General features: G+C 42.9%; 1 protein-coding gene across 4 annotated transcripts in view; it reads right to left on the bottom strand.

Moving 5' to 3' along the window:
* The window catches only part of iqcb1 (IQ motif containing B1), a 153,195-nt gene that overhangs the window by 121,745 nt on the left and 12,869 nt on the right, over positions 1–18,581 (bottom strand). For all 4 annotated transcript variants that reach the window (XM_041200164.1, XM_041200162.1, XM_041200165.1 and 1 more), the window contains exons 6-7: positions 9,303–9,402; positions 6,205–6,377 (exon numbers count right to left, since the gene is read on the bottom strand). In XM_041200164.1, the coding sequence (XP_041056098.1) occupies positions 6,205–6,377; positions 9,303–9,402 (273 nt within the window). The remainder of the gene's footprint in view (positions 1–6,204; positions 6,378–9,302; positions 9,403–18,581) is intronic.

Genomic DNA, 18,581 nt, shown 5'->3' with positions numbered 1-18,581 from the left:
TGGGATTATTTTTAAACACACTGATCATTATTAAGTAAGGGTAGTTAACAACTGTTTGTATCTTTTCTGAAATTTTGAGCTTTTACCTCTGTGTGAACTTTGTTCCCTTGGGAAAGAAGTGTTGTGGGCTGCAATGACACATAGCCCTGTATGAGGTGGTACACAAATCCTGCTGGGTGGAGATGGGGCGAGTGTACATGGGTATGATGGGGCTGGGTATGGGCACGTGCTGCAAGTTTAACTCTTCTTCAGTTTCAGAAGTGTGAAATATTATGCTGCCAAAAATATACTTGTGATCAATGTTACATCTACAATACTGAAGCAGTACCACTCCTGCTACAAATTCACTGGTGAGCTGACCGGATTGAGTCAGAAAGTTACTTCCAAATCCAGACTGTGCTGCTTTTGGATTTTTCAGGATTCCAATTCCTTGGAGCAAGAATAATTCCATTAAATTCTAATGTTAATCTGTGTGATTGATGGTCCTTCCTCAACCCAACCTTTACATGTTAAACCAGCACGTTCAGGTCTTCACTTGGTTGCATTAATGTCACATTGCCTCCTTTTACAGTCAAGATAGTGTTGAAACTGTGCAAATCAGAACAACAGAATCAAAAAGAATATATCAAAAAATGATGTCCCAAACGGTTGGACAGAATATCCAGAATATGATTAATAATAAAAGAAGATAAGAAAATCATCCTTTAATGAGCAAAAATCACAAATGCCTCAAAAATTAAAACTCAAGTGGGCTAGGCTGGGAACACAACATTCCAAAAGTCTCTCTAGAATTATGAAAATTGGCATGTTTTACTCCAAAGCCTGCAACAGATCCATTCAAATGGATTCAACAAGGTGAAGTACTGCGCCCTCTATCAATTCATAGCCATCTCTGTATTCTACTTAGCTTCTGTGGATACACACTGAGACTAATATTAGTGACGCTTTAAGATACAGAGCCCCTGATCAGGTTGTAACATCTCATAATGCTTTACACAATGAACTATTTTTATATTGCAGTGTTGGTCGATATTCAAGAAAGTCGGCCTGCAATCTTGGAGGCAAAGAATGATACTCCTCCAAGCTGGCATAAAGAGCTGGGTTTCGTGTAGCCCATCATGGGAGGAAAGATGGAGACCTGGCCCATTTAAGCGCAAGAGAGGTCCCACATCTGTCTCCCAGCAGCAGCAAATCCTCTCCCGATCATGTTGGAGGGTGGAAGGGGCAGACACCGGATGCCTGGCCACCGCCAGCAGGTAGTAAAAACAAAAAAACTGCAGATGCTGGAAATCCAAAACAAAAACAAAAACAGAATTACCTGGAAAAACTCAGCAGGTCTGGCAGCATCGGCGGAGAAGAAAAGAGTTGATGTTTCGAGTCCTCATGACCCTTCGACAGAACTTGAGTTCGAGTCCAAGAAAGAGTTGAAATATAAGCTGGTTTAAGGTGTGTGTGTGGGGGGCGGAGAGAGGGAGAGTGGGAGGTGGAGTGGGGGTGTGGTTGTAGGGACAAACAAGCAGTGATAGAAGCAGATCATCAAAAGATGTCAACAACAATAATACAAAAGAACATATAGGTGTTAAAGTTAAAGTTGGTGATATTATCTAAATGCATGTGGATGGTTAATTAGGCTCATTAACGAGCCATTATCCCTGAGCCCACCACAACTGGTGGTAGCTCAGGGCTTAAATGTAGGCTACACAGCTTTCCCTCGCCTCTCAAAGGCTGTTCAGCAAGCCGTGCCAGGTTTTCCAGCGGGGGGGTGAGGGTTCCTGGTAGTCAGGCACTCAGTAACTCATCGACAGATCAGGCTTTGGGAAGGGGACAGCTGCTGAAAGTCACCGGTCTGCCCTTACCCTGACACCACTGCCTCCCACTTGTGACCCCAACCCCACAATCCCCATCCTGTCTTCGCTCACCTTTGATCTAGGGTCCCACAATCATCCTGGACATTCTGTTGGTGCATTGCCACCAACTGCCACTGCTCTTGCCATCGGGGACCTCAATTGAGGGGAAGGCCCAACAGTTGGGACTGAACTTGCTTCCACCACCTGTTCAGGCAATGCACTCCAATGGATCTCACTTGTCCCAATGCCAAAAAGTGAATCAAAAATTCTTGATATTTATGATAGAAAATGGATAGCAAATATTGCAGAGTGACTCCTGCCTCCATTGTCACTATAAAGAATGGACAGTATCCTTGACCCAGTTATCTGAGAAAGGTGAGATCCTGCAAGTTAGATAGCTGCAGGCTGGAGTAATAACATATGCCTTTCACGCTTAAAAACTTCCAGTCACTCAAACCTCTCCTTGACCTTCATTGTGGTCATGTTATCATCAGAATGTAGCAGAAATGAATTTGTGGCCTACGGCAGGGACAGGATTTTTTTCACAGACTTCAGGACCCTGCCGTCAGGCTAAAATGGGGTCAGAAGTCCATGTTGTGGAGGAAACAGACACCCAGCAATGATTTTTCCCAAATTAGTGGCCAGAGGGCGGGATCCCCATCCTTTATGGGCTCTCAAAGTTGGAAGACCAATAGGAGGCCGTCAAGTGCTTAAGAAGCAGATGCTGGCCTTTCAAGGTAATTGAGAGAGGACACCCCAAGATGGGGGCACCCTCTCTCCAACTTATCCAAATTTCAAATAAAATAAGCCCTTAGGAACCCCTTCACAAGGCAGCCTGTAGCTGCACCTGTAGCCAGGCAGACCCCTGCCTGCCTAGAGCATTGATCCCCTGGTCTTATGCCAGCAGCTACACTCTTCCCTGATGCCTCAAGGAACTGAAGACCAACTGAAAAATTCCAGTCAACGGGCCTTCATCAGCCATTAACAAAGTTAATCTGGCAAGTCATCCCAGCACCCCCTCCCCATGTCTGGGTAAATGGTCCTGGGCTGGGATGGAGCCAGGAAAACCATCACGCTGGACTGCAGCGCAAAGTTCTGCACCCACCTGCCTAAATGTTCACCCCCATTGGGGACTAGAAATTCAGCTCCAGGTAACTCACTGCGAAGAAACTACTGGCTATAAGGTGTGTTTTGGAAGTCAGTCAGAAGAGCCATCCAAATTTGGTCAGGAAAGTACAGAGGGGCCTGAAAAGTCATCGTGACATATCAAAAAACAAAATCTGTTCCAACAAAATTCTCTAGAAGATCGGTTTCCCTGCAGTAAAGCTGAACTGATTTTAAGCAGGTCACAGCACTCTTTCTAATACATTAGTGAAATGTTTCAATAAATCTGAATGAAACTTTTAGGAAGCTAGAAAAACAGATTAAGAAGCAACTTTCTTCTCATACTGTAGGACATTCAGGTAAACTATTAAAAGAAAGAGCTTGCATTTACAAAGCAGGGCACCACGGCCATTGGATAGCCCAAGTGTTTTTTTTTAAATGCAGACACTGAATGCAGGAAAACAATTTTTTTAAACATGTTGTGGGATAGTTTTGTTCAGGAATATTGCTTAAATTACAATATATAAAAGCAAAATACTGCAGATGCCGGAAATCTGAAAAAAAAAAATCACAAAGTGCTGGAAATACTCAGCAGGTCTGGCAGCATCTGTGGAAGAAAAGGACAAGGTTAATGTTTCAAGTCATCTTTAGAGCTCTCTGAAGAATGTTCTGAAGATGTTCTGAAGACAAGTCATGTTCCACTTGAAACGTTAACTCTGTTCCTCTCTCCACAGATACTGCCAGACCCGCTGAGTATTTCCAGCACTTTCTGTTTTTAAATTATAGTAACACTGGCTTAAGGCTTATGATCGCAACTTGAGATAAAATAATAAAAATACAAAAGCTGAAAATCTGAACAATGCACAGTAAATTCAGGAAAAACAAACGCAGACAGTCAATATCTGCAATGAAATGTTGAACTGTTTCTTTTCTCTTTGCAAATGTTCCCAGAATGGCTGCATTTTCCAGACCTGCTGGATTTTAACAAATGCCACCTCTCTCGTGGGGAATTAATACTTCTTCCAAGAGACAGAGCCAGGCTTCAATTAAACGTTGTTGCTCGCTTCTTAGGTGGAACAGGTGAGAAGAAAAGAAAACTTGCATTTATATAGCCTCTTTCACAACCATAGAACATCCCAATGAGTTTTGCAGCTAAAGAAATACTTTTGGCAGGTAATTCACTGTAGGACGGTGCAGAGTGACACAACAGGGAATGATTAGGTGGGAATTCAATTAGATTGGATTAGGGAGAATTGGACTGGCTGGATTGCTCCATGGAGAGATGACGTGGACTTGATGGACCAAATGGCCTTCTTCTGTGCCATAAGTTATTCTATGACTCTTGGTTAGCTGCAGGTTTTCAGGTTAACCATGAGTAGGGGTATTGTGGGAGAGATGGGGATGGAGGGAGCAAGTAAGGCTGCCCAGTGGAGCTTGAAGGAGCACCAGCCCTTCAGAGGAAATGTTTTAACAATCCTGGATGGTCCCTCCATCCTTTCCACCAGTTGCCAACCTGCTTCAGTCTGGTGGGAAAGCTGTGGCAGCTTCCCTGTTCCAGTTAAATTGTTATTGGTGGTCCTACTGATGCAACGGGGCCCTGATTCACATCAATTCATGAGGCTTCTGCCAGCTTAGGCGGGTACATCATCTGCCTGCAGCTTAAGGGGGGGGGGGTTCTGAACCCACAAGTAACTCATGGTTCAATTTTTCTGCAGGTAATGGTAATTTCTAGCGGTGGTCTTATTTGTTTAGTCTTTCAATTTGAAATTTGCTGCTCTGAAGCTCAGTCGATAGTGGCACAAAGGGTGAAGCACGGAAAGGTCCCAGGTTTGCTCACGGTCTCTGCTGAGATAGTTACCTCAGATTGGGAGGTGGCACGTATGCTACAAATGGCCTTTTGTTTCCCTGGTTTAGGGGAGGGGGAAAAAGAATGGCAAGGCTTTCTGCTCCTGATCATTATCCAGTGATGTCGGCTGTAAAGTGTGAAAGTCAAGTGAGGACATCAGCTTGACTGGGATGCTCTCCACAGTGGAATAGTCTCTCACTGCTCACTGCTTAAGTGTCCACTAAAGTGTTCACTGTGGCTCATTTGGTAGCACTCTCAGCACTCTGAGTCACAAGTTTTCATCTCTTGGACTTCAGCAATAATAATCAAGCCCAACTCCTGTGCAGTACTGAGGGATTGCTGCACTGTCAAAGGTGAGACATGACACCCTCTCAGATGGATGTAAAAAATTCCTTGGTACTACTTCAACGAAGGACTAGGGGTCTCCTGATCAATAATCATCCCTCAATCAACATCACAAAAACCAATTATCACATTGCTGTTTGTGGGAGTATGCTATACACAAACTGGCTGCTATGTTTCCTGTATTACAGCAGTCACTAAACTCCAAAAGTATTTCACTGGTTGTGAAACATTTTGAGACACATGGCGGTCACAAAAGGTGCTATATAAATGCAAGTTGGATTAAATGCAGCTGTACTGGTACCACCATGGCTTACCAACCTGCAGCCAGCAGGGGTCATAGCCTCAGGAGCAAAGGAGCAAGAGAGATTCAGTACAGAACTTTTATGAAGGCTTCTCACAGACAAGCAGAATACGACAAACGAGGATGAGTATTTTAGAGTTGAAATCAATAGAATTTGGAGGATGGGATTAATGAACGAGCAGGATGAGAAGGGAGGGCTTTTGCTGGGCGGACTGTGGCTGGCTAAGGAAGGAAAGCATCAGAAGAACCAATTCAGTTCTGATGAAAGATCATCCACCTGAAACTTTAACTCCACAGATGCTACAGACCTGCTGACCATTTCCATCATTTTGGTTTTATATCAGAAAAAATAATTCTGGATGTAATGAAACCATGGGGAAAGATATCAGCTGCAATAGTGAGGGGGTTGGGGATGACATAAGCGTAAATGCCCTGTGATATTACTGAAGTGACAAGAAAATGCCAATTGAAAACATAAGGGGTTTGAAGCCACACACAGGATTGTGCAGGACATAGAACATTCATCATTACTAATCACAGACCAGAAACTGAATATACTGGATTTGTTTGATGTCATACCCACACCGCCCACTGCTGTTATCAACTTATCAGTTTGGGAAATTCTTGTTAAAAGATTTTTTGAGAAGAAATTAGACCAGTTTAGTTTTTGCCCTTGAGAAGTGCCAGGGACACCCTTACAAAATGCAATTGCTCTGAGCGTTAATTAGAACAATACTGTAAATAATTAGTATTTCACATACCTTTGTAGGAAGTGCAAAGTATCTTCAAGGTGGGAGGGTGGGACTCCACTATCAGTAGCATGACTTTGATAGATGTGCTTCCTATAACTGGATTGCTGGTTGCAAAAAGCTTGTAAATTAATTCATCCAGAATTATGCGGATGTTTTTCTCTTCCACAGAGAACAATACTGTCCTGAAATGGAAATGATTTCTACAGTTCAGTGTTTGACGTTCCTGGTGCTGTCCAGTGTTTCCTGATCTCAATCAGGTGGCACTACAATTGGCCTCAGTACGCTTGGGTTACTGGTGGAGGAATTCGCCAGAGTTCCTGCTCCTGAAAACTATACAATAAAGTGGCCCTGTGCAGACACTGAATGAGAGAACTTAGCTTGACTGTTACGCGCCTGTGACAGAATAGCCTGCGACATTCACCACCTAAAATCGTGCATGAAGAATGGCTGTTTGGGTGAGATTTGCAGAACATCAAGTACTCATGTAATTATAGCACTTTGTGAGAGGAGGGCAGGAGTGAGGTGGAAATTGATGGATAAGAGAAGGCGTGGGACAAAGATTTGATTCCCAAATCTGCTGGGTTCCTGATTTCAGATACATGACAGTTGTTATGATCCCCAGCTGAGGTTATCACTGGACAAACCTGATCCCAGGGTGGAACCCAGCTTGATAGATCCTAACTTTTATTTGTTTGTTTAGATACTTGGGGAGGGGCTACTGAACAGAGTCACTGGAGTCAGCTAATGAACTTTTAACAAAAGCATAAAACATTTATTAAACAAGAAAAGATGAACTATATTACAATATTCCTTCACCACAGATATATAGATTTGCAAGGATAGCACAAGTTACAAAAGCTATTGTATATTCTAATGTTCACAATAAGTACAGTCCATGTAAACTGACAACCTGTGATCAGACACACCACCTCTGAAACCAAGTGATAGGTGCCACCCTAGACAGAGGCTATGGATCTCTCCTCAACTGCTGTCCCCACCCCACACTGCCTGATGCTTGTTAAACCGTGAGCCAACTGGTCTCACTGCACTCTGTCTTTCACATGAAGGTTTCCAATCTCTATTTTCTAAGAATTTGCCTTGGAATCTTCTCCCAAACCAAGGCTTTCTCTCAGGCCCTTTCTGCAAGGGTTCACCTCTAGGGTTTCGAACTCTCCTTCCGATGTTCCTCTCTCCTGGGTCACACATGCATTCAAGCTGTCTTCCACGCACTCTCTCTCACTAACTCAACTGTCAACAGTACACCACTGCTTCACATGCTCATAGCAAGGAGTTACAGACCTTCAGTTGTCTCTTTGGACCTTCTGGCTTCTCACAAGCCTTTGCCACTTTAAGCTTGAAACCCTTCTCTGCTGGTCAGTCTTGACTTCACTTATCAAGACCTTTTCCAGGTCTTGTCCTTCCTTTGGCTAGAAGATCTGCTTGGGGCTTTCTCCTGTTCCACTCCCCTGGATTTTTGGGGACTTTCTTCTTTAGCTTGGGACTGGCTATCTATCCCCTTTGCTCTAATCTGCCCCTGGCAGCTACTTTCAACCAACTTTAGCTTGGAACTAGCTATCTGAGCCTCCTATGCTGCTTCTGCCTGGCAGCTGTCTTCAAAGCTGAACTTAAAAACTGTTGCTTCTAGTTTCTTATGTGTGTGTCTGTGGGAGGGTCCTTCCTCTCTGGACTCCTGTTGCGAGGTAACAGCCCAGTTTTTCTACTCTTATGTTTGCTTAACTTCTCTTACAGTCGTAAACTCTCATTAGAAATGCAGGCACCTTTTAAAGTGAAACTAAAACTCAACTTGACCTTTTCTTAGCACACAAATACAGAAATACAAATCAAACTTAAACTTTAAAGCTAAAACTCATTTCGAACACCCACAAATACAAATATAACTTACTTAAACTGTCTCTATTTCCTAACACTGTGAGGAAGTACAGAGCAATGGTGTCTGCCTTCCGATAGGAAAACTAAATTGCAGCAAGGGTACATCTAAAGTTGCAGTTGCAAACTTTCTCTTTCGGAGCTGGATTAATTCAAGTACTGGACAATGTTATCCAACTGCACTTTTTGAATCCACTTACATTCCAGAGAGAGTGGCAGAAGAGTAGAAATTTACCTTGTCCTCCCACCCTCACCAAAAAATTAAATACTGTATAATATAATTAAAGGTGAATGCAAAAAGATATAACCATTCCTTTTCATATGAAAGGTCATACATGTGTGGAATAGACTGTCATGTATAACGTGATCGCAGGGAATGTTACAATTTTTAAAAGGGATAAACAAGTATGTCAGAGGTAAAATGTACTAAGAATTCCATGACCTTAGGATTAGGCTGATGGATAGAGTGGTTCTTTTCCTGTCCTAGATAGCCCTAAGTTCCTAAGGAAATTAGACCAAGTGGTGGGAAAGGTGCCAGTTTAACCAGGCCTAGCGATGGGACTGGGTAATCATGGTCTCTTGGAACTTGGTTCCTTAATCCTGGTCTCCTGGAAGCTGTCGAGGAATTTCCCCAAGATCTTCTCCATCTTTGGTGTTTCCAAGAGCTGGCATAACTAGTGATTGTGGAGGATGGTACACGAGGGTGCACTACGGAATGGATAGGATGGATGAGTGGTCATGGGCTTTTCCTACATTTTTACATCTAATAATCAAAAGGTAGAGTGCACATCTCTCTTGTACTGGTCCAGAGCCAGGATTATGAAATTCCTGCAATTTTACTGGACAGGACTCCTGCTGACTTTCTTGTAGTGACTGTATCCATTTACAGAGTAGACTGCAGCCCACCTAAGACTGGTCCCTGATCAAGAAGAGGTTACTTGTGCAGAAACCTTATGGCAGTGAAGGGATTTGAACTTCAACTTAAAAAAAACAAGTGAAAATAAGGTTACGTTAGCATTGTACTATATGCAAGATAGATGTGACAGTTCAATTGTTTGGTAGTTGATTCCAAATTGGTGCCTGTGGTAATATACATAGTTACGGACAACCATGTTGGTGTAAAACAGTGTTAATACATATTCTTTAGCAGCATAAATCACTAAACGGGTGAATGTATTGCAGTTGAATGTTATAGAACAGATTTGATTTGAGCATCTCACCTGTTCACCTGCAGGATACCGAGCAGGACAGATACCATGATAGCTCCAGTTTCAATATCGTCAGTGAGCAACAATTGCAGGAGGTGGTCAGATTGAAACACTACATTGAAAAGTGAAATACAGTTAGCAGAAGACACCACAGCCTAGATCCTGCAAATATTGTGCTGCTTTTGTTTGTTCCAGGACTTCAATATGCTATAATCTTTCAATGAAGTATAAAAACATAAAACCTCATCTGCTTGTATCAGTGGCTGCAAGAGAGGTCAATGTGCTTTTTCAACAAGCTGAGTGTTCTCTTCGTGTCCCAGCTAATATGTGCCCCTCGAACAATTTCACCAAATCATTGACCTCATTGCTGTTTGTGGAGCCTTGCTGTGTGCAAACTGACTTCTAATTTTCAACACAATAACCACCAGACTTCAAAAATTAATTTATTGCTTGTGAACTACTTGGGGATAACGTGAAAACATGAAAGGCTCTTCATAAATATACTCGAAGGGCTGAATGGCCTCCTTTTATGCCATAAATAACTTTAAGACTCCATAACTTCCTTGTTTGGAAAACTTTATGTTATTCCGCACTCTGCCAATTGGAATTAAGACCATAAGACATAGGAGCAGAAATTAGGCCATTCGGCCCATCGAGTCTGCTCCGCCATTCAATCAAGGCTGATAAGTTTCTCAATCCCATTCTCCCTGTAACCTTTGATCCCCTTACCAATCAAAACCCTATCTTTCTCAGTCTTAAATACACTCAATGACCTGGCCTCCACAGCCTTCTGTGGCAATGAATTCCATAGATTCACCACTCCCTGGCTAAAGAAGTTTCTCCTCATCTCTGTTCTAAAAGATCTTCCCTTTACTCTGAGGCTGTGCCCTCGGGTGCTAATGGAAACATCTTCCCCATGTCCACTCTATCCAGGTCTTTCAGTATTCTGTAAGTTTCAATCAGATCCCCCTCATCCTTCTAAACTCCATCGAGTATAGACCCAGAGTCCTCAAACGTTCCTCATAAGTTAAGCCTTTCATTCCTGGGATCATTCTTGTGAACCTCCTCTGGACCCTCTCCAGGGCCAGCACATCCTTCCTGAGATACAGGGCCCAAAATTGCTCACAATATTCTAAATATGGTCTGACCAGAACCTTATAAAGCCTCAGCAGCATATCCCTGCTTTTATATTCTAGTCCTCTCGAAATAAATGCCAACATTGCATTTGCCTTCCTAACTACCGACTCAACCTGCAAGTTAACCTTAAGAGAATCCTGGACTAGGACTCGCAAGTCCCTTTACACTTCAGATTTCTGAATTCTCTCCCCATTTAGAAAATAGTCTATGCCTCTATTCTTCCTACCAAAGTGCATGACCTCACACTTCCCCACGTTGTATTCCATCTGCCACTTCTTTGCCCATTTTCCTAACCTGTCCAAATCCTTCAGCAGCCTCCCCGCTGCACCTAACTTTGTATCATCTGCAAACTTAGCCAGGATGCCCTCAGTCCCTTCATCTAGATCATTAACATATAAAATGAAAAGTTGTGGTCCCAATACTGACCCCTGCGGAACTCCACTAGTCACCAGCCGCCATCTTGAGAAGAACACCCTTATCCCCACTCTCTGCCTCCTTCCAGACAGCCAATCTTCTATCCATACTAGTACCTTGCCTCTAACACCACGGGCTCTTATCTTACTGAGCATTCTCCACTAAACGGAATTTCTCATATTCCCCTAACATGAATCATCACTCTAACAACTAGAAACAATTACAAAGTCATCGGGAACCCATACCTGTATACTGTATTATTTTATACTTAATTTATGCTGTAATGTACTGTTAAGATTTAGAAGTATTCTTGAATACTTGCATACTAGTTCATGCCGCAAATATTGCACTCTATTCCATTGGAAAATGGAACTTTCTGTTAACCGGCATTTTTGATTAATGGCCACCACCCATTCCCACCACATGCTGGATCATAAAGATTTTACTGTGTTCTTTCTGACTGTCATGCTTTTTATTAACTTAAAAGGAATAAGGTCATCTGGGTAGGTGGAAGTGTAAACTGGTGTTTAAAAATGTATTTTTGATTTATATAGGCTCTGCTGCTTCTCTGTACATCAGTAAAGGTAATAAATGATTTGGGGTTGGGAATCTCTTGCTATGCTGTTTAGTAACACCAATGTGCACTAGGGTTGTTTATTGCAGACCAAACACAGGCCCTTTCTTCTTAATTTTTTCCAGTTTCCTAAGCAAATATTCACAGGGACTCAAAGGTCTGTGGTCATTCTGTTGCAATATAAAATGCTTGACCACTGTATTCACCAGTCAAGCCAACTTATGGGTTTACATTCAGCCCTTGGCATGAAAATGCTCAACACTGAGAGCTTGCTGTTTACAAATAGGGCATCTGATGTTGATGCAAGAGTTTAAAGACCCTTAACACTTTTTTAAAGGGGAGGTCATTTTGGAGAACAAGATTTCAGTGCAATTCGCAACATGGAGCAGAGACCTAACAGAAACTATGGTATACTGATGTCTTTAAAGCAGCAGGACTGGCTGAGAAGGGTGACTGCGTTTGCCCCATGGGGGCTACCACTGCAAACGTCCTTCTATTTAAATCCTTCTGCATGTATATGTAACCAGGCCTGTGACCATCTGAAGGCTGGCTAATGGGACTCAGAAACAGTAGGCCATTCAGCTCCTCCAGCCCATTCCATCATTTAATCATGGTTGAAGTGCATTCAAACTCCATATCCATTAACATCCTTACCCCAACAAAAATCTAATAATTTCAAGTTCAAAATGTCCCACAAGTCACAGGTTTTTAGGGAATGGAGATCAAGATTTTATTACCCTTTGTGTAATTTAACTCCTAAACGGTTTAGCTCTCATTTTAAAGTTATGTTCTCCCGTTCTGAAATTTCCCACTCAGGGCACAGCATAGCTTTTCACTCAGAAGGGATGACTTGGGAACCCTAAAAAAATGGTGGTCGGGACCTGATATGGGATTCCCGATTCCATTTTGGGTTTTCCAATTTATAACAGGGCCTTTAAAGGGTGCGAGCTGGTGTTTCAAAAGGCTAATGGAATCCTGGGCTCCATGCCAAGCCTCATTATGTATTCTTGGCTGAGAGCCCAAGCACCCAGTAGAGTACTAAAACACCTAAGCCCCAGAGAAAACATTGCTCGATTGACAGCTCTGACTCTCTGATTTTTGCTGTCAATTTCACAACATTTATTTAAAAAAGATTAGAACGTTTCAAGTGCTTGCAGTTTCAGGTATTCATACTTTAAATGGTCTAAATTTGCCCCGTAGTAAAAGGGATTACTTTTTTTAAGTAAGAGAAAATGAATTACTGTTTTTTAACAGCTCTTTTATACATCCTACTATCACTATAGCGTTTGTTGCTTCTATACAATATATAGTGGGTGAATGGGCGTGGGAGTGCCATGGCTTGGCATGTAGGGTATGAGGGGACAAAGGGGGTGAGTTGGGGGACATAGCTTGGCATGGGGGCATGAAGGCTAAAGGGGGGTGGGTAGAGGGCATGGCTTGGAATGGGGGGCATGAGGGGCCACAGGGTGTGGGTGGCAGCATGAGGTGCATGGGGAGTGTGTATGGAATGAGGGGGTGTGGGAAGAGAGAACTGGAGGGCCTTCCTGTTTTTACTTTAACTCGGACAAAGTCCCACAGCACCAAGGCAGGCCTTTTAAATAGCTCACCTTGGCAGCTGGCAGACCGTGGCTTCCTCCAAACTTTCTCTCAGGTCAGCTGACCCAATTGCAGCCCACACACCCCCCTTCGACAATAAAAATCCTGCCTTTGCAGGCACTTTCTCCAGAGGTAGGCGGGCTTAGCTGGGCATTTTCAAGAGTCCTGCCACCCACCTTGAGGATGAAAATCCAAGCTATAGTACCTGTCCCCAGCCTACTGAATCTCTATTATCTCTTAACCTAAACTCAGGGGAATACAACTTTAAGTCCTGGTATCATACATGCTGACAATGTCCAGATCTACCCACCAGCGCCTCTCTTGGCTCCTCCACTGTTGTCAAATTATCAAGCTTCTCTGGCATTTAATACTGGATGAGCTGCAATGTCCTAAAAAAAAACTCTGTTCCCTAGCTGCTGACTCCATCCCTCTCCTTAGCCACAGCCTAAAACTAAACCAGTCTGTTCGCAATCTTGATGTCATATTTGACCCCAAGATGTGTTTCCGACCACAAATTTGCAACAACGCTAAGACCGCCTATTTCCACGCCGGTAACATCGCCCAATTTCTCTTTGTCTTACCTCAGAGTCGGGATAAATGGATCATCTTCACTTTGGCAAGCTGTATCGTATGGAGTGCTACAGTGATCAGTGCTAGGGCCTCAGCTACTTACAATCTATATTAATAACTTGAAAGGTAAGTATTGTAGCTAAATTTGCAGATGATACAAAGATAGGTAAGAAAACAAGTTGTGAGGAGGATACAAAGAGTTTACAGAGAGATATAGATTGGTTAAATAAGCGGGCAACAATTTGGCAGATGGAGTATAGTGTGGGAAAATGTGAGGTTATCCACTATGGGAGGAAGAACAGAAAATCAGATTATTATTAAAATGGAGACTACAGAATGCTGTGGTACAGAGGGATCTGGGTGTCCTTGTACATGAATCACAGAAAGTTAACATGCAGGTATATCAAGTAATTAGGAAGGCAAATAGAATATTGGCCTTTATTGAAAAGCGTATTGAGTATAAAAATAGGAAAGTCTTGCTACAAGTGTACATGGTATTGGTAAGACCTCCCCTAGAGTACTGTGTATAGTTTTGGTCTCCTTACTTAAGGAATGATATACTTGCATTAGAAACAGTTCCAGGGGAGGTTCACTAGGCTGATTCCTGGGATGACCATAAGACGCAGGAGCAGAACTAGGCTATTTGGCCCATTGGGTCTGCTCCGCCATTCAATGAGATCATGGCTGATCTGATAATCCTCAACTCCACTTTCCTGCCTTTTCCCTTGATTCCCTTACTGATTAAAAATCTGTCTATCGCAGCCTTGAATATACTTAACGACCCAGACTCTACAACGCTCTGCGGTAAAGAATTCACTGCCCTCTGAGAGAAATTCCTCATCTGTTTTGAATGGGCGACCCCTTACTCTGAGATTATGTCCTCCAGTCCTAGATTCTCCCACAAGGAGAAACAATCTCTCAGAATCTACCCTGTCAAAACCCCTAAGAATCTTATGTGCTTCAATAAGGGCGCCTCTCATTCTTCTAAACTCTAATGAGTAGAGACCCAACCTACTCAACCTCTCCTCCTAAAATCCCTCCATCCCCAGGATCAACCTAGTGAACCTTCTCTGGACTGCCTCCAATGCCCATATATCTTTCCTTAGATAAGGGGACCAAAATTGTTCACAGTATTCTAGGAGTGGTCTAACTAGTGCCTTGTATAGTTTTAGCAAGACTTCCCTGTCTTTATACTCCATTCCCTTTGAAATGAAGGCCAACATTCCATTTGCCTTTCCTATTACCTGCTGAACTTCTATGTTAGCTTTTTGGGATTCATGCATAAAGACTCCCATATCCCTCTGTGCTGCAGCCTTCTGCAGTCTTTTTCTATTTAAATAATATTCAGCTCGTCTATTCTTCCTGCCAAAGTGCATAGCCTCACATTTCCCCACATTATATTCCATTTGCCAAGTTTTTGCCCACTCACTTAACCTGCTTATATCCCTCTGTAGACTTCTCGCTTCATCCTCACCACTTGCCTTCCCACCTATTTATGTGTCATCCGCAAACTTGGTGATAATACATTCACTTCCCTCATCCAAATCATTTATATTGTAAATAATTGAAGCCCCAGCACTGATCCCTGTGGCACTCCACTAGTTAGAGGTTGCCATCCTTAAAGTACCCTCCCTTATCCCAACTCTCTGTCTTCTATTAGTTAGCCAATCCTCTATCCATGCTAATATACTACCCCAACACCATGGGCTCTTATCTTATTAAGTAGCCTTATGTATGGTACCTTATTGAACGCCTTTTGGAAATCCAAATATATTATATCTACCGGTTCCCCTTTATCTATCCTGCTTGTTACCTCCTCAAAGAATTCTAATAAATTTGTTAGGCATTCTCCTTCATGAAGCCATGCTGACTCTGATTAGATTATGTATTTCTAAATGCTCTGCTATTACATCCTTTATAAATAGACTCCAACATTTTCCCAATGACAGATGTTAAGCTAACTGGTCTATAGTTACTTGCTTTTTGTTTCCCTCCCTTTTTGAATAAGGCTGTTACATTGGCCGTTCTCCAATCGTTTGGGACCTTTCCAGAATCTGAGGATTCCTTGAAGATTACTACCAGTGCATGCACTATCTCTGTAGCTACTTCCTTTAATGGGCTGTCTTAAAAGGAAAGGTTGATCAGGTTGGGCTTACACTGATTGGAGTTTAAAAGAATGAGTCATGATGTGATTGAAACATATAAGATTCTGAAGGGACTTGACAGGGTAGTGCTGAGAGGATGTTTCCCAAGCGGGAGAATCTAGAACTAAGGGGCATAGTTTCAAAATAAAGGATCTCCCATATAAGACAGAATTGAGGAGGAATTTCTTCTCTCAGAGGGTCATTAGTCTTTGGAATTCTCTTCCAACGAGAGTAGTGGAGGCTGGGTCATTAAATATACTCAAGGTTGATTTAGACAGGCTTTTGATGTACAAGGAAGTTAAAGGTTATGGGGTGTAGGCAGGAAAGTGCAGTTAAGGCCACAATCAGATCAATCATGATCTTACTGAATGGCGAAGCAGGCTCGATGGGCTGAATGCCCTATTCCTGCTCCTATTTCTTATGATACCAGCTCATCTGCAGCTGAAACCTTTGTTACATTCAGATTTGACTATGCCAATGTACTCCTGGCCAGTCACCCACATTCCACCCTCCATAAACTTGAGGTCATCTGAAACTCTGCTGCCAGTATTTTAATGTCGACATCCTGGTCAAGCAACATATTGATTTCAACATTCTCAGCCTTATTTTGAAATCCCTCCACGGCCTCACTCAAACCTATATGTAATGCCCTTCAGCCCCACAATGTCCAAGGTATCTGCACTCCTCTAATTCTGGAATATTGAGCAATTTTGATTTTAATCGCTCCACTATTAGTGGTTGTACCTTCAGTTGCCTAGGCTCCAAGCTTTGGTTTACACACTCTACACCTCTTTATCTCACTTTCCGCCTTTAAGACACGACTTCATACCTACCTCTTTGACCAAGCTTTTGGTCATCTGTCCTAATATCTCCTTATGTGGTCATTGTTGTATTTTGTTTTATAATGCTCCTGTGAAGTGACTTGAGGTGTATTTTTTAGGTTTTAGGCACTATACAAACATATTTTTTTTTAAAAAATTTGTTCATGGGATATGGGCATCACTGGCTCGGCCTGCATTTATTGCCCATCCCTAATTGCCCTCGTTCAGAGGGCATTTTTAAGGGCATTGTTGTGGGTCTGGAGTCACATGTAGGCTAGACCAGGTAAGGATGGGTATAGACATTGTTCTTCCAATCAAGCTCTGACCCATTGCCTACAGGTTAAAGTCTTGCCCGGGTAGTTTCAGTCAAAATCTGGCCAGGACTCTCACTCAAATCTGCCAGTGTGCTAGTGTGAGGCAAGCGGGGGTGAGGAGGAGAATGTCCTCTTGGGGGCCCCTGTATCCATCAGCGGAATCCCACTTCACCAATCACCACTACCCCCCCCCCACCCCACCCAGGTCATACCTATCCTGTAACACCCACCTTGGCCTCTCAAACACGGACTCCCATCCCTACAGTTCTCCCCTCCCTGGGGCCTGTCAGCCAGGCCCTGCTGATACTCAGGACTTACCTTCAAACCAATCTCCATAACCACCTCTTCCTCGAACCTGGCACATCTGGAACTACAGAGGCAGGACCTCGTCCCTAGAAGGGGGTGGAAGACTCGCCCTTAGCCAATTAATGCCCCGCCAAACATTAACCTGCTGTGGGGCAGCTGGTATCAACAGGAATGTACTCTCTGCTGACATTTTTGGGTGGCGGGGGGAACCCTACCATCTGAAAAATCCTGCCCTAAATCTCTGTTCCATGTCCTTTGTTCCAAAGAAAACAAATGCAGTCTATCCACTCTTTCCCCATAGCTAAAATTCTCCAATCCTCGCTCCATCATCATAAATTTCTTATGAGAACATAAGAAATAGGAATAGGCCCCTCGAGCCTACTCTGCAATTCAATAAGATCATTGCAAATCTGATCTTGGCCTCAATTCCACTTTCCTGCCTATCTCTCATAACCCTTGACTCCACTATAGTTCATACTTCTGTAACCTGTCTCATGTGATCACACCCTTCCTGTAATGGGGTGATCAGAACCATATGCAGTACTCTAGCTGTGGCCTAACTAGTCTTTTATACCCCTCGAGCCTAACCTTCCTGATCTTATATTGTAGGCCTCAGCCAAATAAAGGGAAATATCTCGTGTACCTTCTTGAAGGCCTAACCTACCTCTCCTGCTACCTTCAGAGATGTATAGATATGCATTCCTTGATATCGCTCTTTCTCTTCACCTTTTAGAATCCTATTCAGGTGAGGTGGAGGCACAGTGGTATTGTCACTGAACTGGTATTCCAGAGACCCAGGGTAATGCTCTGGGGACCTGGGTTCAAATGGTGAAATTTGAATTCAATAAAATTCTGGAATTAAAAGTCTATTGATGATCATTGCCAATTGTCATAAAAATCCATCTGGTTCACTAATGTCCTTTAAGGAAGGAAAATCTGCCATCCTTACCTAGTCTGGCCTACATGTGGCTCCAGACCCACAGCAATGCCCTCTGAACAAGGACAGTTGGGGATGGCAATAAATGCTTGCCTAGCCAGCGACACCCACATCCCATGAATGAATGAAAAAAAATCTATTGTGTATTCCCTTGCCTTCTTTGTCTTCTCCAGCTGCATTAACTCACACATCTCCAGATTGAATTGACAATTCTGCTCAGTTCATTGATATTTTCTTGAAGTCTAGTTTCCTCCTTCACTATCAACCATTTGGCCAATTGTCATATCACCTGCAAACATCTTAATCATATGCCTACATTTAAGTCCAAATTGTTAATACATAATTTCCCACAAAAGCGAAAAGGGCACAGTGCTGAACCCCATTCTGATAGTGTGGTGGAGACAGATTTAGTCCAAAAGAGAATTGGATTATTATCTGAAGAGTAAACATTTACAGGCTACAGGGGAAAATGCAGGGG

This window comes from Carcharodon carcharias, chromosome 12 (genome assembly GCF_017639515.1).
Source record: "Carcharodon carcharias isolate sCarCar2 chromosome 12, sCarCar2.pri, whole genome shotgun sequence".
NCBI classification, from domain to species: Eukaryota; Metazoa; Chordata; class Chondrichthyes; order Lamniformes; family Lamnidae; genus Carcharodon; species Carcharodon carcharias.
Note: the sequence above shows the minus strand (reverse complement) of the source record. Positions and strands in the feature narration are given on the sequence as shown.